Source organism: Gigantopelta aegis, chromosome 8 (genome assembly GCF_016097555.1).
Source record: "Gigantopelta aegis isolate Gae_Host chromosome 8, Gae_host_genome, whole genome shotgun sequence".
In the NCBI taxonomy this organism is placed as follows: Eukaryota; Metazoa; Mollusca; class Gastropoda; order Neomphalida; family Peltospiridae; genus Gigantopelta; species Gigantopelta aegis.
In genome coordinates, this window is record NC_054706.1 from 49,363,346 (window position 1) to 49,384,603 (window position 21,258).

General features: G+C 39.9%; 1 protein-coding gene across 4 annotated transcripts in view; it reads right to left on the reverse strand.

Annotated features, from left to right (window-relative positions):
- Nucleotides 1-388: 388 nt before the first annotated feature.
- The window catches only part of LOC121378978, a 69,216-nt gene continuing 48,346 nt past the window's right edge, over nucleotides 389-21,258 (reverse strand). For all 4 annotated transcript variants that reach the window (XM_041507401.1, XM_041507399.1, XM_041507402.1 and 1 more), the window contains exon 2: nucleotides 389-4,802. In XM_041507401.1, coding sequence (XP_041363335.1) covers nucleotides 3,879-4,802 — 924 coding nt within the window. In that variant the 3' untranslated portion in view covers nucleotides 389-3,878. The remainder of the gene's footprint in view (nucleotides 4,803-21,258) is intronic.

The window sequence follows — 21,258 nt, forward strand, 5'->3', positions numbered from 1 at the left end:
GATTAAAAATCCCATGCCTCGACTGGGATCCGAACCAGTTTTATTTTACTGTATCAAATATATTGCATTGTTCGGTGCACAGAGAGGATTCCGACCGAGATGTGGACAGACACGTACAGTTTGTATGATATATCACTATATAATGAGATGACGGGTATACACGATATGCTAGTACACTCAGTACGTAATCTGCATGTACACGTAACAGGTTCATATGCAGTAGTTAACACCTATGCGCCACCACCCACCCACCCCTCCCATCCTACACACACACACAAACATACACAAGCAAGCTCCCCCTCAAAAAAAAAAAAAAAAAAAAAAAAATATATATATATATATATATATATATATATATATATATATATATATATACCTGTCTAAACCGGACCCTGGACAAACCGACCACGTTTCATCATCCCAAATGTTCTAAATTCGTTTATTTTAGTGTATCGTATAAAACAGGAACAAAACAAAAAACCTCATGCAGATGGTTTTTGGGGGATGGGGATGGGTCTTTAGGCAGGTCCATGTGATAAGGTCTAAATCCGCTCTATCTGAACGGACAAACGCAGGGGCGGATCCAATTTTGTAATGTGGGGAGCACAAAATTTAAGTTTGTCGAAGGCAATTTGGCTGATCTTCCAAAGGGAGCGAGATCTGCACAGAACACGCTCCATGGAACATTTTGAAATAAAGATGAGCAGAGACGGTTTTCTGGACAAATTCGTTTTGTATATTGCAGTGGCGGATCCGGAAAATGCATTTAGCGGGGCCCCAGTGACATGAGGTGGAATGTCAAGGGAAATTTTTGGGATGTTTTGGAGGAGCATCGTAAAAAAAAAAAAAAAAAAAATATATAATAAAGTTATAACTATCGCAAAAATTTAGGGGGGGGGCGGACCCCTGCCCCCCCTAGATCCGTCTCTATATTGTAGATAAAAGGCATTAAAAAAGAAAATTCAAGCTGGAGGGAGGGGGGGGGGGGGGAGGGGTGGTCACGGGAACTCTACAATCCCCTCTGGATCCGCCAAAATAAAGCGGTGCGTAATTCAGTGGTAGAACGTCCGACTGTAAGCGCGATGCTTACCCCGTGAGATATGTCCCTTGGCAGCTCCCAAAGTCTGAGAAAATACATTCAAACAGACACCCTTACCTCTATTCAGGACTAGGTTGTGTGGTAGACGCAAATTTTTAAAAATGTAATTTTCTTGACATTGGTGTCGCATTTAAATAGTTATGTTAAAAAACGAAGGACCCTCTAAAAGACCAGTGTCTTACTGTATCATTGAAAAAACAAAAACCTTTATTTTGTCTCCCCCACCCCCGCCAACAATAAGTAAATAAAATAAACGTGAAAGTTGTCCAACACACATCTATTTTCCTATATCCTTCTATATAAAATTGCGGAATGGTTTACATCGATGTTTTATATAAAATAGCCTTTATAACTATATGGAATATGTGTATATGTTGCGTATTAATGCACCATCACTACCATCATCATCATCATCATCATCATAATCATCAGTAAAACCATCAGCATCATCACCTACATCATCATCTTGTATAGACACTTTCAGAAACATACACTAAAACATATACATGTATATACAATCAAACTTCGTTATCTCGATGTTGAAGAGATCAAACCAAATAGTTCGAGATAACGGTGAGTCGAGACAAACGTGGTACTTTGTCATAGACCAATTCTCGACTTCAAGATATTCATGAGCTGACGATACAACAGAAGTCGGGATAGCGACGTTTGACTGCATGCAGTACAAGGACAATGACAAAAAAAGAAGAGAAAAAAACAAAAACGAAGAAAAAAGGTCGTTGCACTAACATCGATGGACGGACGCACTGACACTCACAATACCCAAAGTCCAGGCTATGTGCTTACACAACTTTTAAAGTCCAGACTTCAATACTTATGTCCCACATTTAAAAACAGCATGTACGTAGTTAGTGTGGAGACTTCATTGACGTTTCGAGTCTGAAAGTTGTGTAAGCATAAACTGACTCTATAGGTTTGTTACATTTGGTCGAACAGCAGTATTAAATATTGGGACAGGGACATCACTGAACCAAGTACATATCACAGAAAATATTTACCCCCCCCCCCCCCCCCCAGCAGAAACAGCAGCCGAACAATACATGCAATCATTTACATCAGCATACAGCAGTCGAATATTTCATGCACTCGCCCAATCAACATACGTAGAGAGAAGAGTATTTCACGCAATCACTCATATGAACATATGTAGAGAGAGTATTTCACGCAATCACGCATACGTAGAGAGAGAGAGAGTATTTCACGCAGTCACTCATATCAACATACGTAGAGAGAATATTTCACGCAATCACTCATATCAACATAAGTAGAGAGAGTATTTCACGCAATCACGCATACGTAGATAGAGTATTTCACGCAGTCACTCATATCAACATACGTAGAGAGAGAGAGAGGGTATTTCACGCAATCACTCATATCAACATAGGTAGAGCGAGTATTTCACGCAATCACGCATACGTAGAGAGAGTATTTCACGCAGTCACTCATATCAACATACGTAAAGAGAGAGAGTATTTCACGCAATCACTCATATCAACATTCGTAGAGAGAGTATTTCACGCAATCACTCATATCAACATACACAAGCCCAAGTATTTCATACAGTCATCCATTATCAACATATATCAGTAGAGCATAGCATGCAATTGGCCATATCAACATAAAGTAGCACGAGTATTTCACGCAATTTCCCATATCAGTAAACGCAAACTACCCCCCCCCCCCCCCCCCCCCACCACCACCCCTCCCAATCCTGGCGGGCACTATCCTATATACATATATTTTCAGTTATATAAACACACATAGGACCTTGTTTCATAGCGAGCGTGATACTGGATATGTTGTCAAGAATTTTGCCCAAAATATCCCCTCGATAACTGGATAAGTCGAAAAGTGCTTGTAGACGAATATATTAATGCATATGTTGATAAGTATGCCACTGTCGAGGTATTTTCCCCAGTTTGTTTACTTGATATACAGAAGAATGTGTTACTGAATATGTCGACGAATATAATTATATTACTGGATATGTCGACGAGTATACTGATGAATATTCCGGCACATATTCTACTGTTATCAGTTATGTCAATAAGTATTTTACCCAAACTCCGTATATCGACACACGTTACAGGATGTATCGACGATTACATTACTGCATATGTCGCAACATGTTATACTGGATTTGTCAACGAGTATGTTACTGGATATGTCGACAACTATATATGCTACTGTCGACGGGTATGCTACTGGATATGTCGACATAATATATATGCTACTGGTCATGGATATGTCAATGTATCACAGAATAATATATATCACGTCTTGAATCAGCAAGTGTATTTGAGCTTCTTTTTTTTGTCTTTGAGTTGTGTCTCATACAAACACGATTTTCCAATTCTTTCCCCGTGCATACTAATTGGATTTCTAACCCTGTTCCACCAACGTCGCGCTAGACAGTCGTGCTCAAGACAAATTGACAGGATTTTTTAACACTGTGTCTTTCAGACTAACATGATTTTTACATCTGCTTCTCACAAATAAACGTGATTTGTAACCCCTTCTCTTACAAATTGGCAGACTTAACAAAAACTGCTACTCTCACCAACCATCAGGATTTACACACCTTTTCTCACAAAGTTCCAGGATTTTAAAGTTGTCTGTCACAAAATGGAATGGTTCACAACCATCTCCCTGACGAACCGGTAACGTTTTAAAGCAGCCGTCTGCCCACAAAATGACACAGATCACAATATTACCTTTGAAAGAAACAAAACCCCAACAACACCATATATAACAGTTTCTACAACCCTGTCGTTTGAAACACGCTGGGTTCACTAGAAGGTGCATCAACAGTTATGACCGTATCACTGGGAATAGCTTCGGCTGTCCAAGACCCGTGCCCCTGCGAGTGTCGCATTAAGTCCGTATACAAACCGATCGTCTGCAATTCCGGCACGGGGCCCAGAAAGGGTTTCACCTCCCCTACGATGGACGTCACCGAGATCACCATCGAGGGCTTGACGTCCGCGTCCAGACTGCTCTTCCTCGTGTCCGTGGACGCGGACAACGAGGAGTCCACGGACCTGACGGAGTCGTGCAGCGCAATGTCCTCACGAATTCCGAACTCCTCGTCGTGTTCCTGGTGAGGCGCCAGCGGAGTCTTGAATATCCCGTGCTTCAGGTTGTGGCTGTTCCTCTTCTTCCTCGACCGCTTCTGCTTGATGCCGCCGCTGCCGTGCTTCGACTGGTTGGCCGAGACGGAGTAGTTGCCCGCCGACTTGTTGACGTTGGTCTCCGACATGGAGACGCTGTGACTCTTCTTCCTCGGGTTGCCTGTGTTGGATGGTAGCGCCACGCCGCTGCTGTCTCTAGAGTCTCTGGACTTTTTCGACGCCGCCCCGTGAGACGCTGACGTCGACGTCGTGTTCGGCGCTATGGTGTTTCTCGGGGGCTTCGGCCTGGAGCACACGGTGAAGTACAGGGCGCCCATCAAAGCGCTGATGCCCATGGCCACGAAGCCGCAGCAAATAAGGATGATGCCGACAATTCTTTTGCCCTCCTCGTTCTGCAGGCCCGGTGGCAGTCCTCCCGTGTCCACCTCCAGCTGCCCGTAGTTGAGGACGAGACTAGCTCCCGTCGACAGCATCAGGATTCCGAACAGCATGAAGAAGATGTTGCCGGCACAGCAGCAGCACTGCGTCCTCGGCGAGTGCATCCTTGCCATCTGAAAAAACCAAAACAAAACATAAATGGATAAATGGTACAAGAGGTTACAATTAGTATTATCAGCATCATGGTCGTAACTATCACCATCATCATCATCATTATCATAATCATCATCACCACCATCGTGATCAGTATCAAGAGTGATGGTGGCAGTAGCAGCAGCAACAATAGCAGCAGCAGCAGCAGTATTGATAATAGTAGTACTAGTACTAGTTGCAGCAATAATAGAAGCAAAACATCAGTAAATATGACTAACACAAACTACAGCTACTTGCAATAACGATATACACAATAAACTAAATTTTATTGTAAGGCCTGTTGTGAAGGGGCGACAGCGCAGAAGATGAGGTGGAGAGAGAACATGAAGGTGTGTGTGTGTGTGTGTGTGTGTGTGTGTGTGTGTGTGTGTGTGTGTGTGTGTAAGGGGGGGGGGGTGATAATATTATAATGAGGAAACGACAGGGTGGGTCAATGGGTGACACAGATGGGCTACTACCCATTGAGAAAAAAGTCCTACCCTCAAATCACTGACTAAACCACTCTATTGGGAAGTCTGAATACGCTAATCGAAATGTTTGTACTCACACGGCCATCGCACCTAACATCCATTGATAAAACAGAATTGTTTACACGGATGTACAACTCAAACCGATTCAGTGTGTAGACAAGTAGTTCAAATAGATCAAGTATTGCTGACATGCAAAAGGTAATCGTCTGGGGTCAGGTCACATGCTAGCAGTATCCGAGTATCTATAGCGCGTTCAGGTTTAAGTTGAGATAGCGCAGATGGTCGCAATCCAGTCAGAGGCATGTTCACAAGGGGCGAACTCTCGCGATCGCTTACTAATCTAGTGTTTGCGCCTAATGTTAGATGAATGAGATATGAGAGAACACGGAAGTACAAGTCAGTTTGTTCGAGAGCGCTCGTCCCCCTTGAACACGCCACAGTATAAATATATACATCATACTGAATTGATCGCCAGATTCCCCGAGCGCTCGTTCCCCTTGAACACGCCACAGTATAAATATATACATCATACTGAATTGATCGCCAGATTCCCCGAGCGCTCGTCCCCCTTGAACACGCCACAGTAAATATATACATCATACTGAATTGATCGCCAGATTCCCCGAGCGCTCGTCCCCCTTGAACACGCCACAGTATAAATATATACATCATACTGAATTGAACGCCAGACTCCCCTAGTGCTCGGACTCCTGAACTGGCTATGATTATTACGGTGGCTGATTTCCGCCAAACAAACTTAAAACTTTTTAGTACGGCGTTATAACGCCATATACAGCAGTATAATGCCCTAATCAGCCACCGTAGATTATAGACTGGAGATACTGTCACAGACTGCTCAAATGAGATATACTTAATCCGACGGAGATAAACGAAGAAATCCGATCGCCATGCCGCGGAGGTGTCACGCAGTGAAGTCGCGCTTTTCACGAGATAACGTTAAGTTCGTGTCAACGTTATAGCCTATATCTGGGCGGAATTTGGTCTGAACAAATAGTATTTAAAACCCATGCGTACAACGTATTGACAGACGGCAAGGACGTAATTAGCTTTTATAGACTTAAAGTGTACCAACCGACTTTCGGCTGTTGAACAAATAAGACTGAATTAATGAACTGATATTTTCGATCCCACACAAAAAGTCTCTACAGACTGGTGTGTACTACGAAAGCTTTTCGGTGGCTAGACAAATAACATTTAAAGACTGGTTCGAATTAAATTCATCTCGGTTAATCATATAAGCAGAATTGTTTGTTTTTTTGTTAATATTTTATATTCACCATCCCACAGACAGTACAGCACATGCCACGGCCTTTGAATTACAAGTCGTGGTGAACTGGCTGGAACTAGAAATAGTCTAATGGGCTCGCCGACAGGCTTTCGGTTACCAGCAAACCAGTTCTTACACAACACCACTAGAGCACATTGATTTATTAATCATTGGCTTCTGGATGATCAAACATTTGATTATTGAGAAATGTAGTGTGAGGAAAAACAGCAGCACTTTTCCATTGGCTGGGATCTTTTATACCAACTTTCCTACAGACAGGACAGCACATACCACCGCCTATGATATAACAGCCTTGTGGTTCTGGTTGAGACTGGTAGAAAAAGCAACCAGAGAATATGCCCACTGATGGCATTCAGTCATTCGACACACGCATCTCAGGGCAGCACTCTACCCACTGAACTAGATCCCACCCCAACAGTACACAAAGAATGGAATAATTATATGTTCAAAGAGTCCAAAATGCGATACACGGCCCGTGCTTATACAACATTTAGAATCCAGACTCAGTCTCGAATGATGTCACACGCATACAATTTGTATGGGGTTGTTATGACATTAGTGTCTCAGACTCTATTGGAGTCTCGAGTCTAGACTAAAAAAAATATAAGCACCAGGGCCCGTGCTTATAAAACTTTTAAGAGGCCAGACTCAATCTCTAATGACGTCACACACATACCATTTGTATGGCGTTGTTGTGACATTACTGTCTCTGAATCTATTAGCGTCTCGAGTCTAGACTCTAAAAGTTTTGTAAGCACCAGGCCAGACATCACAAGAATAAAATTGTAACCTGACAACACACATTATTATTTTATTATTAAGAGAAGGATTTAGTAAACAAATTAAACAGTTTTTCTTCAGAAAATACTTTGAACTGATGAATCACTAAACATTTAATTTTAACAGGACCAATACAATGAAAATATTTCTTAACTCAGGTGTGTGTGTGTGTGTGCAGGAATTTAGACTTTGGCGAGCGAACTTGCTAGAGCGGGGGGTGGGGATCGACCCCCGACCTCCCCCCCTCCCGCACACGCGCCTATAACATTCAAGAAACGTAATTTATTTGATTTATTTTGTTGTCTATCTACATTAATGCGTAGGTGTAACTTCCCAGTGGTTTTGCCTACATAAAGATCACAACAGGTTTTGAATATTAAAAGAGAAAATTACATTTTTAAAGTCATATTTTGTTTAACTGTGAATGTTTTTTTTTCAGTTTTAAAGGTACACGTAAATGGTTGGCCTTCTTAGATACTTTTGCAAGTAGCACACCGGCTAGTTCCGTAGTTTGAAATATTTGTATTGAAAATGTTTTATTTAACGACGCACTCAACACATTTTATTTACGGTTATATAGCATCAGACATATGGTTAAGGACCACACAGATATTGAGAGAGAAAACCCGCTGTCGCCACTTTGTGGGCTACTCTTTTCGATTAGCAGCAAGGGATTTTTTATATGCACCATCCCACAGACAGGATAGTGCATACCACGGCCTTTGTTACACCAGTTGTGGAGCACTGGCTGGAACGAGAAATAGCCCAATGGATCCACCGACGGGGATCGACCCTAGACCGACCCCGCAGCAAGCGAACGCTTCACTACTTGGCTACGTCCCGCCCCTCATTTATATTGGGTTCAGTCAATTGAAATTTAGATGTACATGCCATAAAAAGTATTTTCTTTAAAGGGACATTCCCGAGTTTGGTGCAATGTTTTAAGATGTTATCGACTAATAAAATATTTTTACGATTAAACTTACATATTAAATATATTTTCTTCTTTAGAATATTAGTGGCTGTATATTAAACGTGTTTCTGGTCGTTCTAATATTTGTACTAGGTTAATTTTCATTTTATTTCCTAAAAAATATTTTGGGCTTCTTACAAATATTAAGACGACCAGAAACACATTGAATATACAGACGCTGATATTCTAAACAAGAAAATATATTTAATATGTAAGTTTAATCGTAGAAATATTTTATTAATCGGAAACATCTTACAATGCAGCAAACTCGGGAATGTCCCTTTAATAGGTCATTATATGAGAGAGAGAGAGAGAGAGAGAGAGAGAGAGAGAGAGAGAGAGAGAGAGAGAGAGAGAGAGATTATGATATTTCACGCAAGAGCCACCATTTGTAAATTCGACAAAGATCACTGTTTAGAAAGAAGAACCATACTATTATAACATCTTGAATAGGAGATAATTACGTTTTACGTCTTTTCTCCAGAAACCGCTCTATATATCAGCAGAATGCCCTCATTTGTTCTTTTGTTTGCTTAATGCAACAGTGGGCAGACATTACAAAACCGCAGAATACCTCTTATTTACGCCCCAATTAGCACGTCAAACCTGAATTCTCACCACTGTACATTCAAAGATATCGTATTTCAACGTAACCTGGATAAAGAGATCTAAAAATCGAACAGCAGTACGCTGTCATACTATTATGTTGCAACAAAGCAAGCAATCACTGACACATATGATGCGTCTCCGTCGATTATTAGATAGAGCTTATTTGACAACTGTCATGTCATCTCTGAAGAGAGAGAGAGAGAGAGAGAGAGAGAGAGAGAGAGAGAGAGAGAGAGAGAGAGAGAGAGAGAGAGAGAGAGAGAGAGAGAGAGAGAGAGAGAGAGAGAGAGAGAGAGAGTGAGACAGAGAGACAGAGACAGAAATACAGAGAAAGATACAGAGACAGAAGGACAGAGAGACAGAGAAAATGAGACAGAAGGACAGATAGACAGAGAAAGAAATACTGAGACGGAAAGACAAAGAAAGACTGAGATGGATAGATAGTCAAATAGAGACATAAAAAGGGTGAGATACGTAGAGAGACGAATAGGCAGACAGACAGACAGAGAGATACAGAGAGAGAGAGAGAGAGAGAGAGAGAGAGAGAGAGAGAGAGAGAGAGAGAGAGAGAGAGAGAGAGAGAGAGAGAGAGAGAGAGAGAGAGAGAGAGAGAACGAGCAAGCAAGCATATATACCATCACATGCAGGCACAGAGCGGGACAGTGAAAAACAAACGAAAATAGTATAATGCATTTAGACAAAAATATAATCTTAAACACAACATTTTCATTAATGACAACTAATAGCTAGAATAATGAGCAATCGCGAACAGCAGGAGAATTTTTTTTTCCTTAAACTAAACATTATATCAGCAAACGTTTACCATCCATCTTGAACAAGAACCGGAATGACGGGTACTGGGAAAGCAACACAAGTGGCTGCTGGCCGGCAGTGGGCGGACACACATCGCCCGAAGACGTACGGAGATTCACGGAAGTTACAGAAGTTACAACAACAACAATGTCCTTGCAAAAGGCACTGTGCAGCAGCATAAATTGCTACGGACTCAACAGCGATGGTAAATGTACACGCACAAAAATATCCACATTATGATCTTTCCCTCAAGAGTCGGGCTTCACCAGGCATCTATCTGCATTATCTCACTTGGATGCATTCACCGGTATCTAGAGCTATGCAAACTGGTCAAACCAGACCCGCATTGGAACGCAATTAATTTGCAATACACTCTCTAAACAACGCCATACTATAATATGCGTGGCCAGTGGCGCGAGAGATTAGTTAAGACTCTATATGGACACGGCTGCCTCGTAGTATTAAGGCTACAATGCACATTGTTACAGGCTATGAGAATCAATGCATGAATACAGCAACTGGAATGGTCCGCGGTAGGATTCGTCCAGACTTGTTCCGAGCAACACAAAGAAGTTTTTTTTTTTCCAGGTATATCGTTTCTTGCTAAAAAAAAAAAAAGGAGAAAGAACTCAATCACGTGCAAGTTGTGCTCCGCGACCCATGTAAAACAGTACACGAGAAAAAGAAAAATGATATTTTGTAACCCACATCCAGCTGTTGTGTCCTAGACAATAGATGTGGGGAAAAGAATCGCTGGATATATTATCTATATATTCACGGTCTCATAAATACGACTGCAAACACAACGGTACTTAATATATACCAATCGAAGCAGTCTGCAAACCTGATGGGCAAGACGCCAGAAAAGATATAGCTACCTCTTGAGGAGAGGGTCGCGGAGTGTGCAATTCATTCCGATTCTTAGTATGCCATTCAAGTATGACTGAACCCAAATTTGTAGTACTTGGAAGCATTTGTAACACTGTGACAGATAGGTCAAAACTCCGCAGTAGGTTTGAACCAGGTAACGTCAGCATGGAAGTCCAAAGTCCTATGGCAGCGGAGATAAAGAAACTCTCCTGACTTTGCTGGCATTTGTAAGGTGTACCCGACTAACAGAGTGTTTGGCGACTAACATTACACATTAAATATATTTGAATCTGAACGACAAAGTCGTAATACGTAATATTAGGGCCGTATCTATGCACAACGCAGAGTCGAATGGGAATTTGGCAAAATTGTGATTGCATCCACGAATCTCTATCCAGTGCCTCGTCTATAGGAGCAGATCCACTCATGAGGAGATCCTTTACAGCATAGTTCATCCTTCTTACAGTGCCACACAAAGGACTGCCACTCACAGACTACTTTACTGAATCAAACCTAGCACCGGCCAGATTGAATTGCAATGTGTACAGATGTGATGATAGGCCCTCGTGAATCACGGTACACATGTACCAGCGTCTGTATATCTGTATATCCAATGTGCTTACGGCCGGCCGTATGTTAATGTTTGTAGCAGCCCCCCCCCCCTTTTTTAAATTTTACTTCGTAATATATATATTTGTTTTTCGTATGTACGAAATTATTGGCAGGTAAAATCCGATTTCGGCTACTACAAACATTATAAAAGCCGTGTTTATACAGACACTGTCATTCTAAACAAACAAAAAATGTCGTTAAATATTTCGTAATTGTAGTCATCAAAAAGGTTAAGTACAAAGATGACAGTCGACAGTGCATATCAAAAGAGGTGACGCTACTCTGTACCAGAATGATCGGAGACTGTTAAAACGTTTTGCGTATTAATCTATAGATTATTATACATCAACATCCACTGTTGTAAGGGGTGGGGGCACAACGGGAGCAGTTGTCACACCAAGAAGAACATGAAAACATGCCTATTAAAGTGCTCTTTTTTTCTTACTGGAGTGTTTTGTCTTTCTTTCTTTCTTTCTTTCTGTCTTCTCCCCCCCCCCCTCTCTCTCTCTGTGTGTGTGTGTGTGTGTTTCTCTCTGTCTGTCTCTCTCTCTCTCTCTGTCTGCTGTCTGTCTGTGCGTCTCTCTCTCTACGTGTGTGGTTTCTCTCTCTCTCTCTCTCTCTCTCTCTCTCTCTCTCTCTCTCTCTCTCTCTCTCTCTCTCTCTCTCTCTCTCTCTCTCTCTCTTCCTTTCAAGCCACCCCACCTATGTTAATCGAGATACGGACCAGATATCAGTTATTCCACTGATAATAAACTGTCTTGGCCAGTCAGTGCCCATTGTTTCGCAACATTGTGAAATCTCTGTCTCCGCGGGTTTCCGCCAGAAATCAGTTGACAACAACCACACTCTAAATGGGATATAAATCGGCCAGCAATTATCTTATTGGTATCCCCCCATTAGTCATACCCTTAGTTGTCATACAGTTTATAACTACACAGGTCAAGGTTTGGTGCACACTTAATCATCTGCCCGTTACCCGGATAAAAATGGTATGATCCCACATTGTTGTATATTGTACGACTAATGAAAGAAAGGCTTTTCTGGCCCGCTTTCGCATAGTGCTGAGGAACTTCAGACGCTCTGAATCTTGTTGTGGGTGGGTGTGGTCAGTGGTGTTCCTGATGTGATCTCCAACGGTAGTACATCTTCCATTACAAGTCTTGATGACACATTTCCAATGAGTACAAGTCTGTCGAACAGCATTCTTGTTATATAGTATAGTTTATTAGCTTTAAGCCTTATGGCTCATAGGCATATAGGCATAGGTGACCATCTAAGAAGACTTGGGGCGTACCCCTCTGCGACAATACATACTCCACTCTCCGAAGTCCAGCCATGATGCAAGTATGGGATGGGATGGGATGGGAAACTCTATTAACGTGCCCATATCCACAGAGGTTCAGGCACGCCCACCCCGGACTTAGCCTCTGACTTCGCCAGTGACCAATTCCGGGACAGGAGGGGTGCAAGTAACGGGCAACGGGCAACTCTATTAACGTGCCCCTATCCACAAGGGTTCAGGCACGCCCGCCCCGGATCTAGCCTCTGACGGGGGGGGGGGGGGGGGGGGGGTGGTGCAAGTATGCAATGATTTGGTATTCCACAGTTATATATACCTAAATGTCTCAAAAGCTACTAATTGAATAAACTCATTATAATTGGAGAACAGTACTTCACAATTAGAATTCTGTCAAAACATTTATACTTAAAAGATAGATGTGATTTCAGCAGCTTGGAGATTATTTTATATCTCATTGCTACATCAAAACATGTCTCGTTCATGTTTCCTTCTCCTAAGAGCAACTCCTTATAACTGGAGAAACCATGAAAACAATGAGTTCTGTGTGTTCATTATTATAAAAACATTTCTATTTCAAAGCTGCTGCCCACAGGAGTTATGATTACAACAGTGACTAGTTAGCAGTGACACACAGCCAATACCAGTTGGTCATTCAAGCCGAGATAATCCTCTGAGACCATTCTCATTCCCCACACAGGTGTGCACAGTTTACTTACTGCTTGACTGATTTCCTAATTGTATTTCTATTGACCATATGACTAATGGGGTATGCCTAATGGGAGGTAACCATCTTATTGTATCTCCAGTCACGATTAGCTATCTATTTCTGATTCTAGTCGACCCGACACCACACTCAAAGCGTCTTATATCTTAAAAACAATATCTTATTACAAAAGATTTTTATGGAACAGTCGCCCTATTGACGCGGTCTCAAATTGTTTTAGCGTGTCTATCTATTTGTTTTTACATCGACCTACCCACTGACCCAACCATCTATCCATATCCATCCAACCAATCATCCCCCATACGCCAACCCACACATCCATCCACCCACCCAAACCCATCAATCCACCCATCCATCCATCCATCCATCCATCCACCAAATCCATCCATCCATCCATTAAAACCCATCCATCCATGCACCCATATAAAATCCATCCACCCACCCACCAATCCTTCCATCCATCCATCTACCCTATCCACCCACACACCCATCCATCCATATCCACCCATCTATCTATCCACCCTATCCACCTACCCATTCATCCATCCATTCATCCAACCACCCACCCACCTATCCATTCATCCATCCACCAAAATCCATCTATCCATCCACCCTATCCACCCACCCAGCCAGCCATCCAGCCATCCATCCACCAAACTATCGTCAGATCGTCCGTCCGTCCGTCTATCCGTCTATCTAATTCTAGATCTATCTAGATTTTATCTATGCAGTAACACTCTACCTAACGACTATCCCTGTTCTAAGACCGCCCCATTATAAACATCATTATTTTAAAGACCGGAACAGTCCCATAATCAGTGTATAGTAAACTTTTACGTTGCTAAGACCACGTCGTTATTACGGATTACGTACCAACACGGTGAGGGCCAATGGCCGTTTTAAATAAATTGTGATTCCACAAATACGACCAGGGGCCCGTTCCGTAAAGCAGTCTTAGCGCTAAGATCACCTTGAGCACTTAAGGAAGTCAGACAGACACTTAAGATAATTTTAGTACAAAGAGCGCTCGTAAAACGGGGCCCATGATTACAAACGAACATATTACTGAAAACCTATTTTGATGTCCTAAGCACTGCTGTTCAAACAGTTACTGATAATTGAGCAGTCTTATTTATTCAGCTATGATTAAGTTTATTACTATTATTATTATTATTATTTTTTTTTTTTTTTTTTTTTTTTTATAATTATTACTATATTATTATTATTTAATTTTATAGTATTATTTTTTCTTTGTTAATTATTATTATTATTATTATTATTATTATTATTATATTATTATTATTTAATTTAATTTTATTCTTTTTTCTTTGTCAATTATTATTATAGTATTACTACTACATTATTATTATTATTATTATTATTTTATTTTTTTATTATTATTATTATTATTATTTTTTTTTTTAATAGTTCATTGCCCCAGAAATATGTTATGATAGTGTCAGGGTTGGGGCCCTGATTTCACTACCTTACAAAGTACATAGCAAACAATATACTAATATATCAAAAAGGTGCAGTGACAAAAGTGGAAATAAAAAGATTGAAAAGAGAAAACTTAAAATGAAGTTATAGATATACTTCCAAACTGGCGTCATACTTAAAATTATACACATAACAAAAGTATTAAGTGTATCAGTTATGGCCTTCTAGAACTTTTAACCATGGTCCCCAATTGTCGTCGAATTCTGTATGTAAACAGTTTATGTAATATATGTATTTTTCTATTTGTAACTTATCTTTAATAAAATTGTTGATACCAGTTTCATTTAGTGTACTCTTTTGTAATTTTGATTTGTATATGTAATATTTTACGTTAACAATTAACCAGTTTACAAATATATATTTACTATTTATTATTCCAAATAAGACTGTGTTCCTATTCAACTGGGTATAATCACCTTTTTGTAATAACCATTTTTCTATAATACTCCAGAGTTCAACGACTTTAGGACAGTCATAAAATAGATGCTGCAGTGTTTCTGGTTCATGTGAACAAATGCTTCACATACTAGAATCAATCAGTTTTATTTTATGTAAAAAGGTATTTGTTGGTATAATTCTATGTAAAATCTGGTACTGAAACCACAACAGCGTTGGGTCTTTTAAAAAGCAAAATGGTAAACTATAATATTTCGCCCATAATGAAGAGGTAAAATCATACCCTTCCGCTGAATATTTCATTTGTGATGTAGGAACTATAGATGATTTATTTAGTAGTTTGTAAAAAAAAAATTACTTCCCAATTGGTCTTTTAGAAAGAATTTAATTTTCGATGGAAATATTGGATTTTTGCCTAAATTGAATGTTTGGTTATTTGTATTTATTATATCACGCATAAAGGATTTGACAGCCATTGATAACGAGGTACATTCTAAAAAATATGACCTTATGTTATATTTTGCTTTGAAGGTATCAAAGTTCATGTATCGTCCTTCGTCATCTAATACATCTTGTATACGGTAAATAATATACCTTTTTCAATATAGTGTTTATAAAATATTGTTTGTTTGTCTATTAATATGTTATTATTATACCAAATATTAGAACTTAACAAATCATCAATATTAAAGCCGCGTTTTTGTTGAAGTATTAGCCAGCTATTTAATACATCTTTCCAAAACAAATTATGTATGTTCCTTTTCTTAATTTGAATAAAATTATCCTCATATATTATTAATTCTTTAGTTGTTAAGCCTGTTACAGATTGAAAGAGAGTTGTCCAATTGGATCGTGATAGAAATAATCTTCTTATCCAAGTAAATTTCAGTGCTGTTGTAAAATTTACAACGTCTAACATTTTAATACCCCCAAACTGGCAATCTTGCATTAAAACTTCACGTTTGATTTTATCTGGTTTATTTTGCCATATAAAATTAAAAATTATTTTGTTTATTTCTTTTAACAGTTTTAGTGATGGATTTGGTAATGAAATTAATAAATGTTTTATTTTGGAAATAATGAGAGTTTTTACAACAACAATTCTGCCCATAACTGTAAGTTTTCTCGTTAACCACTGTTTTGTCGTGTTTTTGATTTCAAGTATTTTTGGTTCAATATTTTGCAAACTCGTTTCGTCCAAGTTAAGCGAAAATTTTACACCTAATAAAGTGAAGTGTTCTTCTCCCCAATGTTGCTTCCACTTTGCTGGATGGAAAACCTCCTTTGAAAATATTTTACTTCCTATCAATATAATTTGAGACTTAGAATAGTTTATTTTCAAGCCAGAAACATCTGCATATATATCTAATATTTTTAATGTACTGTCCATGGATTCAGGTGATCCATCTAAAATAAAGGCTGTATCATCTGCATATTGAGATATAATATAACTTTCCCCATCTATATCTATACCTTAAACGTCTTTAAAGATTATTATTTATTATTATTATTATTATTATTATTATTATTATTTACAGCAAATGAACAATAATAGTACACGTTTTCATGAAAGCAGATTCCATACAATGCTAGAATTTTCATATTTCACATAAACAATCAACAGACGAAATGACTAGCCGTGTACAATCATCACGTTATCTGGAAAGCAAACTTTGCCGTGTATATAATACGTGTCGAGACGCAAGTTCGAAAAAAACGGACACACGACTGAACGCGTTTCCGAGAATTCGCGTCGATCGTGTATTATTTAATGACATTTTAAGCCCCATGGTAAATGATGTCCAACAATTTAACAATTCCGCTTCCTGGAAATGACGTCAGTCAATTGTTGTCGCTGTCACCGTGACAACCAGAAACAACGCTGGGTGCGGAAATCAATGGTTTCCCAGATTTCAGCATTTGACGTGTGCGTTTAAAACGTAGTGTGTCGAATTACGGGAGGTAAATAGTGCATGTCGTCGAACCCGCTGCGAACTGGACACGCCCACTTTTACGTAGACGTAACTAACAACAATGTTAAGCTGTTGGGGGTGGCAATACCTGTTTAAGACATAAGCACAGGGGATTAGGAGATGGGGTGGGGATATTTTTTTCTACCTGTGTCCATCACTCATAGAATAAACGTTTAATACGTTGGTTGTATATGTAATCGAACTTGAGGTGATAGGTACTGGGATCGTATCCCCGCACCGGCTCACACACATTGCTAAATCAATGGAACCACCGGTCTCAGCGGGGTAGTAGTGTAGTCATCGGACTTACGACTAGTAGGTATTGAGTTCGCATCCCTGTACCGGCTCCTACCCAAAGGGAGTTTAACGACACCGCGAACTTGAACCTTAATTGCATGTAAGCACGGTAGTAAGTATACATGAATGACTGAATCGAATGAATCCGACACCTCCCCCACGTGTAAAACAACAACAACAATTACTACTACTACTACTACTACTACTACTATTAGTAGTACTACTAGTAGTATTAGTACAACCACTAGTAATGTTGCTGCTACTAGCGAGCGCTTATACTACTACTACTATCACTACTAGTACTGGTACTACTACTAGTTGTATTAGTACTACTACTACTATTACTATTACAACAACAACAACAACAACAACAACAACAACAACAACAACAACAACAACAACAACAACAACAACAACAACAACAACAACAACAACAACAACAACAACAACAACAACAACAACAACTACTACTACTACTACTACTACTACTACTACTACTACTACTACTACTACTACTACTACTAATAATAATAATAATAATATTAATAATAACTACTAATACTACTGCTGTTGCTGCTGCTGCGGCTATTACTACTGCTGCTTATTCCTATATTTCTGCTAATAATGTAGTCCGAATGGACGTAGAAAGTGTGGTTATTTCTACGTCCGAATATTGTTACATACCATATATATAGCTGCTATTCAAGACTTGTGGCACCATGTTTCAACCGTTTCTCAACCGAAATAGTGCAACAAATGGACACACAAACCAAAAATGTATAACCTACCGTACTCACTAAATCCCGATTGGAGTACTTGCAACATTACTGAGTAAATAAATATTCCAAGGACAACATAAAAATATGCCACCCATTTTAAATTTGCTAAATAGAGGGAAGCAACTCGCTATGCAAATTAAGAAAAGTGTTGACTTAATGTGCGCCCTGCAGTACTACTACAACTACTACCATTACCACTAATGTTATCATCACCACATTTAGTATTAGTAACAACAACAGCAGCAGCAGTAATATTGATACGCTGTATTAAATCCGACGTCATATAACCGTAAATAAAAATGTGTTGAGTGCGTCGTTAAATAAAACATTTCCTTCGTTCCTGTATTAAATACACAGGTACCAGTAGGTCAGATACTAGAACCACGTACATTTGTGTTTGATATTTAGACAGTTCAAAATGTGTTTTGTTTAACGACACCACTAGAGCACATCGATTTATTAATCATCGGCTACTGGATATCAAACATTTGGTAATTCACATATTACAGTCTCGGACAAAACTTGCTACATATTTCCATTAGCCGCCTAGACGTCTTTATATTTACACATTCCCACAGTCGGGACGCCACACACTACGACCTTTGATATGCCAGTTGTGGGGCACTAGTTGGGACGGAAGAAACCCCAAACAAAAAATGGGTTCACAAATAGGGTTGTACAAAAAGGTGGGACCCCCCCCCCCCCCCCCCAATAAACATGGTATAGCAATTATTATTCTGATGATAACCATGTTTATACCAATTCATTACACTATGATATTATGATAACATTTGAAAAAAAAAAAAAAAACAACAACAACAAAAAACATTAAGGCAAAAGGTATTTAAATATGAATTCTGGAACGATTACTAAAGTGAGATGCGACTGGTCCACAGTACCACTAACAACGTTACTGGTTTTAATTACAGTGGTTCTTGGTTTTCTGCGTTTAACACTGGCATTTGACAAGTAAATAACGTCAATGACTTGGGGAGCGATGGACGTGGGCATTTACCAAACCATTCTATAACACGTTTTTTTTTTAGGTGTGTTGTTGTTGTTGTTTTGTTTTTTTTGTTTTTGTTTTTTTGGGTTTTTTTTTTTGGGGGGGGGGGGTTTGTTTGTTTGTTGTTTTTTTTTTTTGTTTTTTTTTGTGTGTGTGGGGTTTTTTGTTCTGTTTTTTGTGGGGGTTTTTTTTGGGGGGGGGTGAGGGGGTATTATTATTATTATTATTATGATTATTATGATTATTATTGTCCCAGATCACAAACATAGCAATGTCAGTGATGGTTTCTATAAATCAATGCTATACATATAGTCAATTTATTACGTATGTCAACACACAGACATACACGTAGACGCACGCACGCGCACACACACACACACACACACACACACACACACGCGCGCGCGCGCGTACGCATACATGCACACATACACATGTAGTCACGTACACATACGTGCCCGGACGTCCTCTGATATATACATGTACATAAAAAAGGGTACCCAAGTAAGTGGAGTAGCAGAATAGTAAATAATTAATATACATAATTGATTTCATCTGGGATTTTATAAAGAAAAGAGAAAGGGTCGATAAGAAAGAGGCTAAAGAAGTCGAAGACGAGACATGGCTATATGTACACGTCAGCTGTATGCTTCTTGTTTTCTGCTATCTGTAATCAGGCCACAACAAGAAAGAAAGAAATGTTTTATTTAACGACGCACTCAACACATTTTATTTACGGTTATATGGCGTCAGACATATGGTTAAGGACCACACATATTTTGATAGGAAAACCCGCTGTCGCCACTACATGGGCTACTCTTTCCGATTAACAGCAAGGGATCTTTTATTTGCGCTTCCCACAGGCAGGATAGCACAAACCATGGCCTTTGTTATGGATCACTGGTCGGTGCAAGTGGTTTACACCTACCCATTGAGCCTTGCGGAGCACTCACTCAGGGTTTGGATTAAAAATCCCATGCCTCGACTGGGATCCGAACCCAGTACCTACCAGCCTGTAGACCGATGGCCTAAGCACGATGCCAACGAGGCCGGTAACAATAACGAAATTATTATAGCATCATAATATGTCATCATATCTTTAAGTTCCTCGTTATCATTAAATCGATTAACCCATGAAGACATAAAGTTTGTTTTGTTTAACGACATCACTAGATTACATTGATTTATTAATTATCAGTTATTTGATAATTTTGACATATAGTCTTAGAGAAGAAACCCGCTACGATTGTTTCCATTGATAGCAAGGCATCTTTTATATGCACCATCCTACAGACAAGGTAGTACATACCACGGCCTTTGTTACACCAGTTGTGGAGCACTGGCTGGGACGAGAAATAGCCCGACGTGGATCGATCCACGCACGACGCACTCAAGACATTTTATTTTCGGTTATATGACTTCAGACATATGGTTACGGGCCATACAGATACTTAGAGAGGAAACCCGCTGTCGCCACTTCACGGGCTACTCTTTTCGATTAGCAGCAAGGGATCTTTTATATGCACCATCCCACAGACAGGATAGTACATACCACGGAACGTGAAATAGCCCAATGGGTCCACCAACGGGGTTCGATCTTAGACCGACCGCGCATCAAGCGAACACCGTGCCACTGGGCTACGTCCCGCCCACGATGATATAGAAAGAAACCAAACACAAGGTTGAGAATGGGTGTGTCTTGTACGTTCGTAGGTAAATCCGGTTTCAAATGAGTTTAGCAGCGTGTCCTATAGATCGCGTGGCCTATTCCTTGACAAGGTTAAGTGGTTTGCTTGTCCTAGTGGCATGAGTAGGTATGCCAACAAAGGGGGTGAGGGAGTCAGTGACGATTTATCTCGAGGCTAGACTAATATGGACCGCACCGGCCTCGGTGGCGCAGTGGTTAAGCCATTGGACATAAGGCTGGTAGATATAAGGTTCGCAGCCCGGTAGGCTGCTCCAACCCAGAGCGAGTTTTAACGATTCAGTGGGTAGGTGTAAGGCC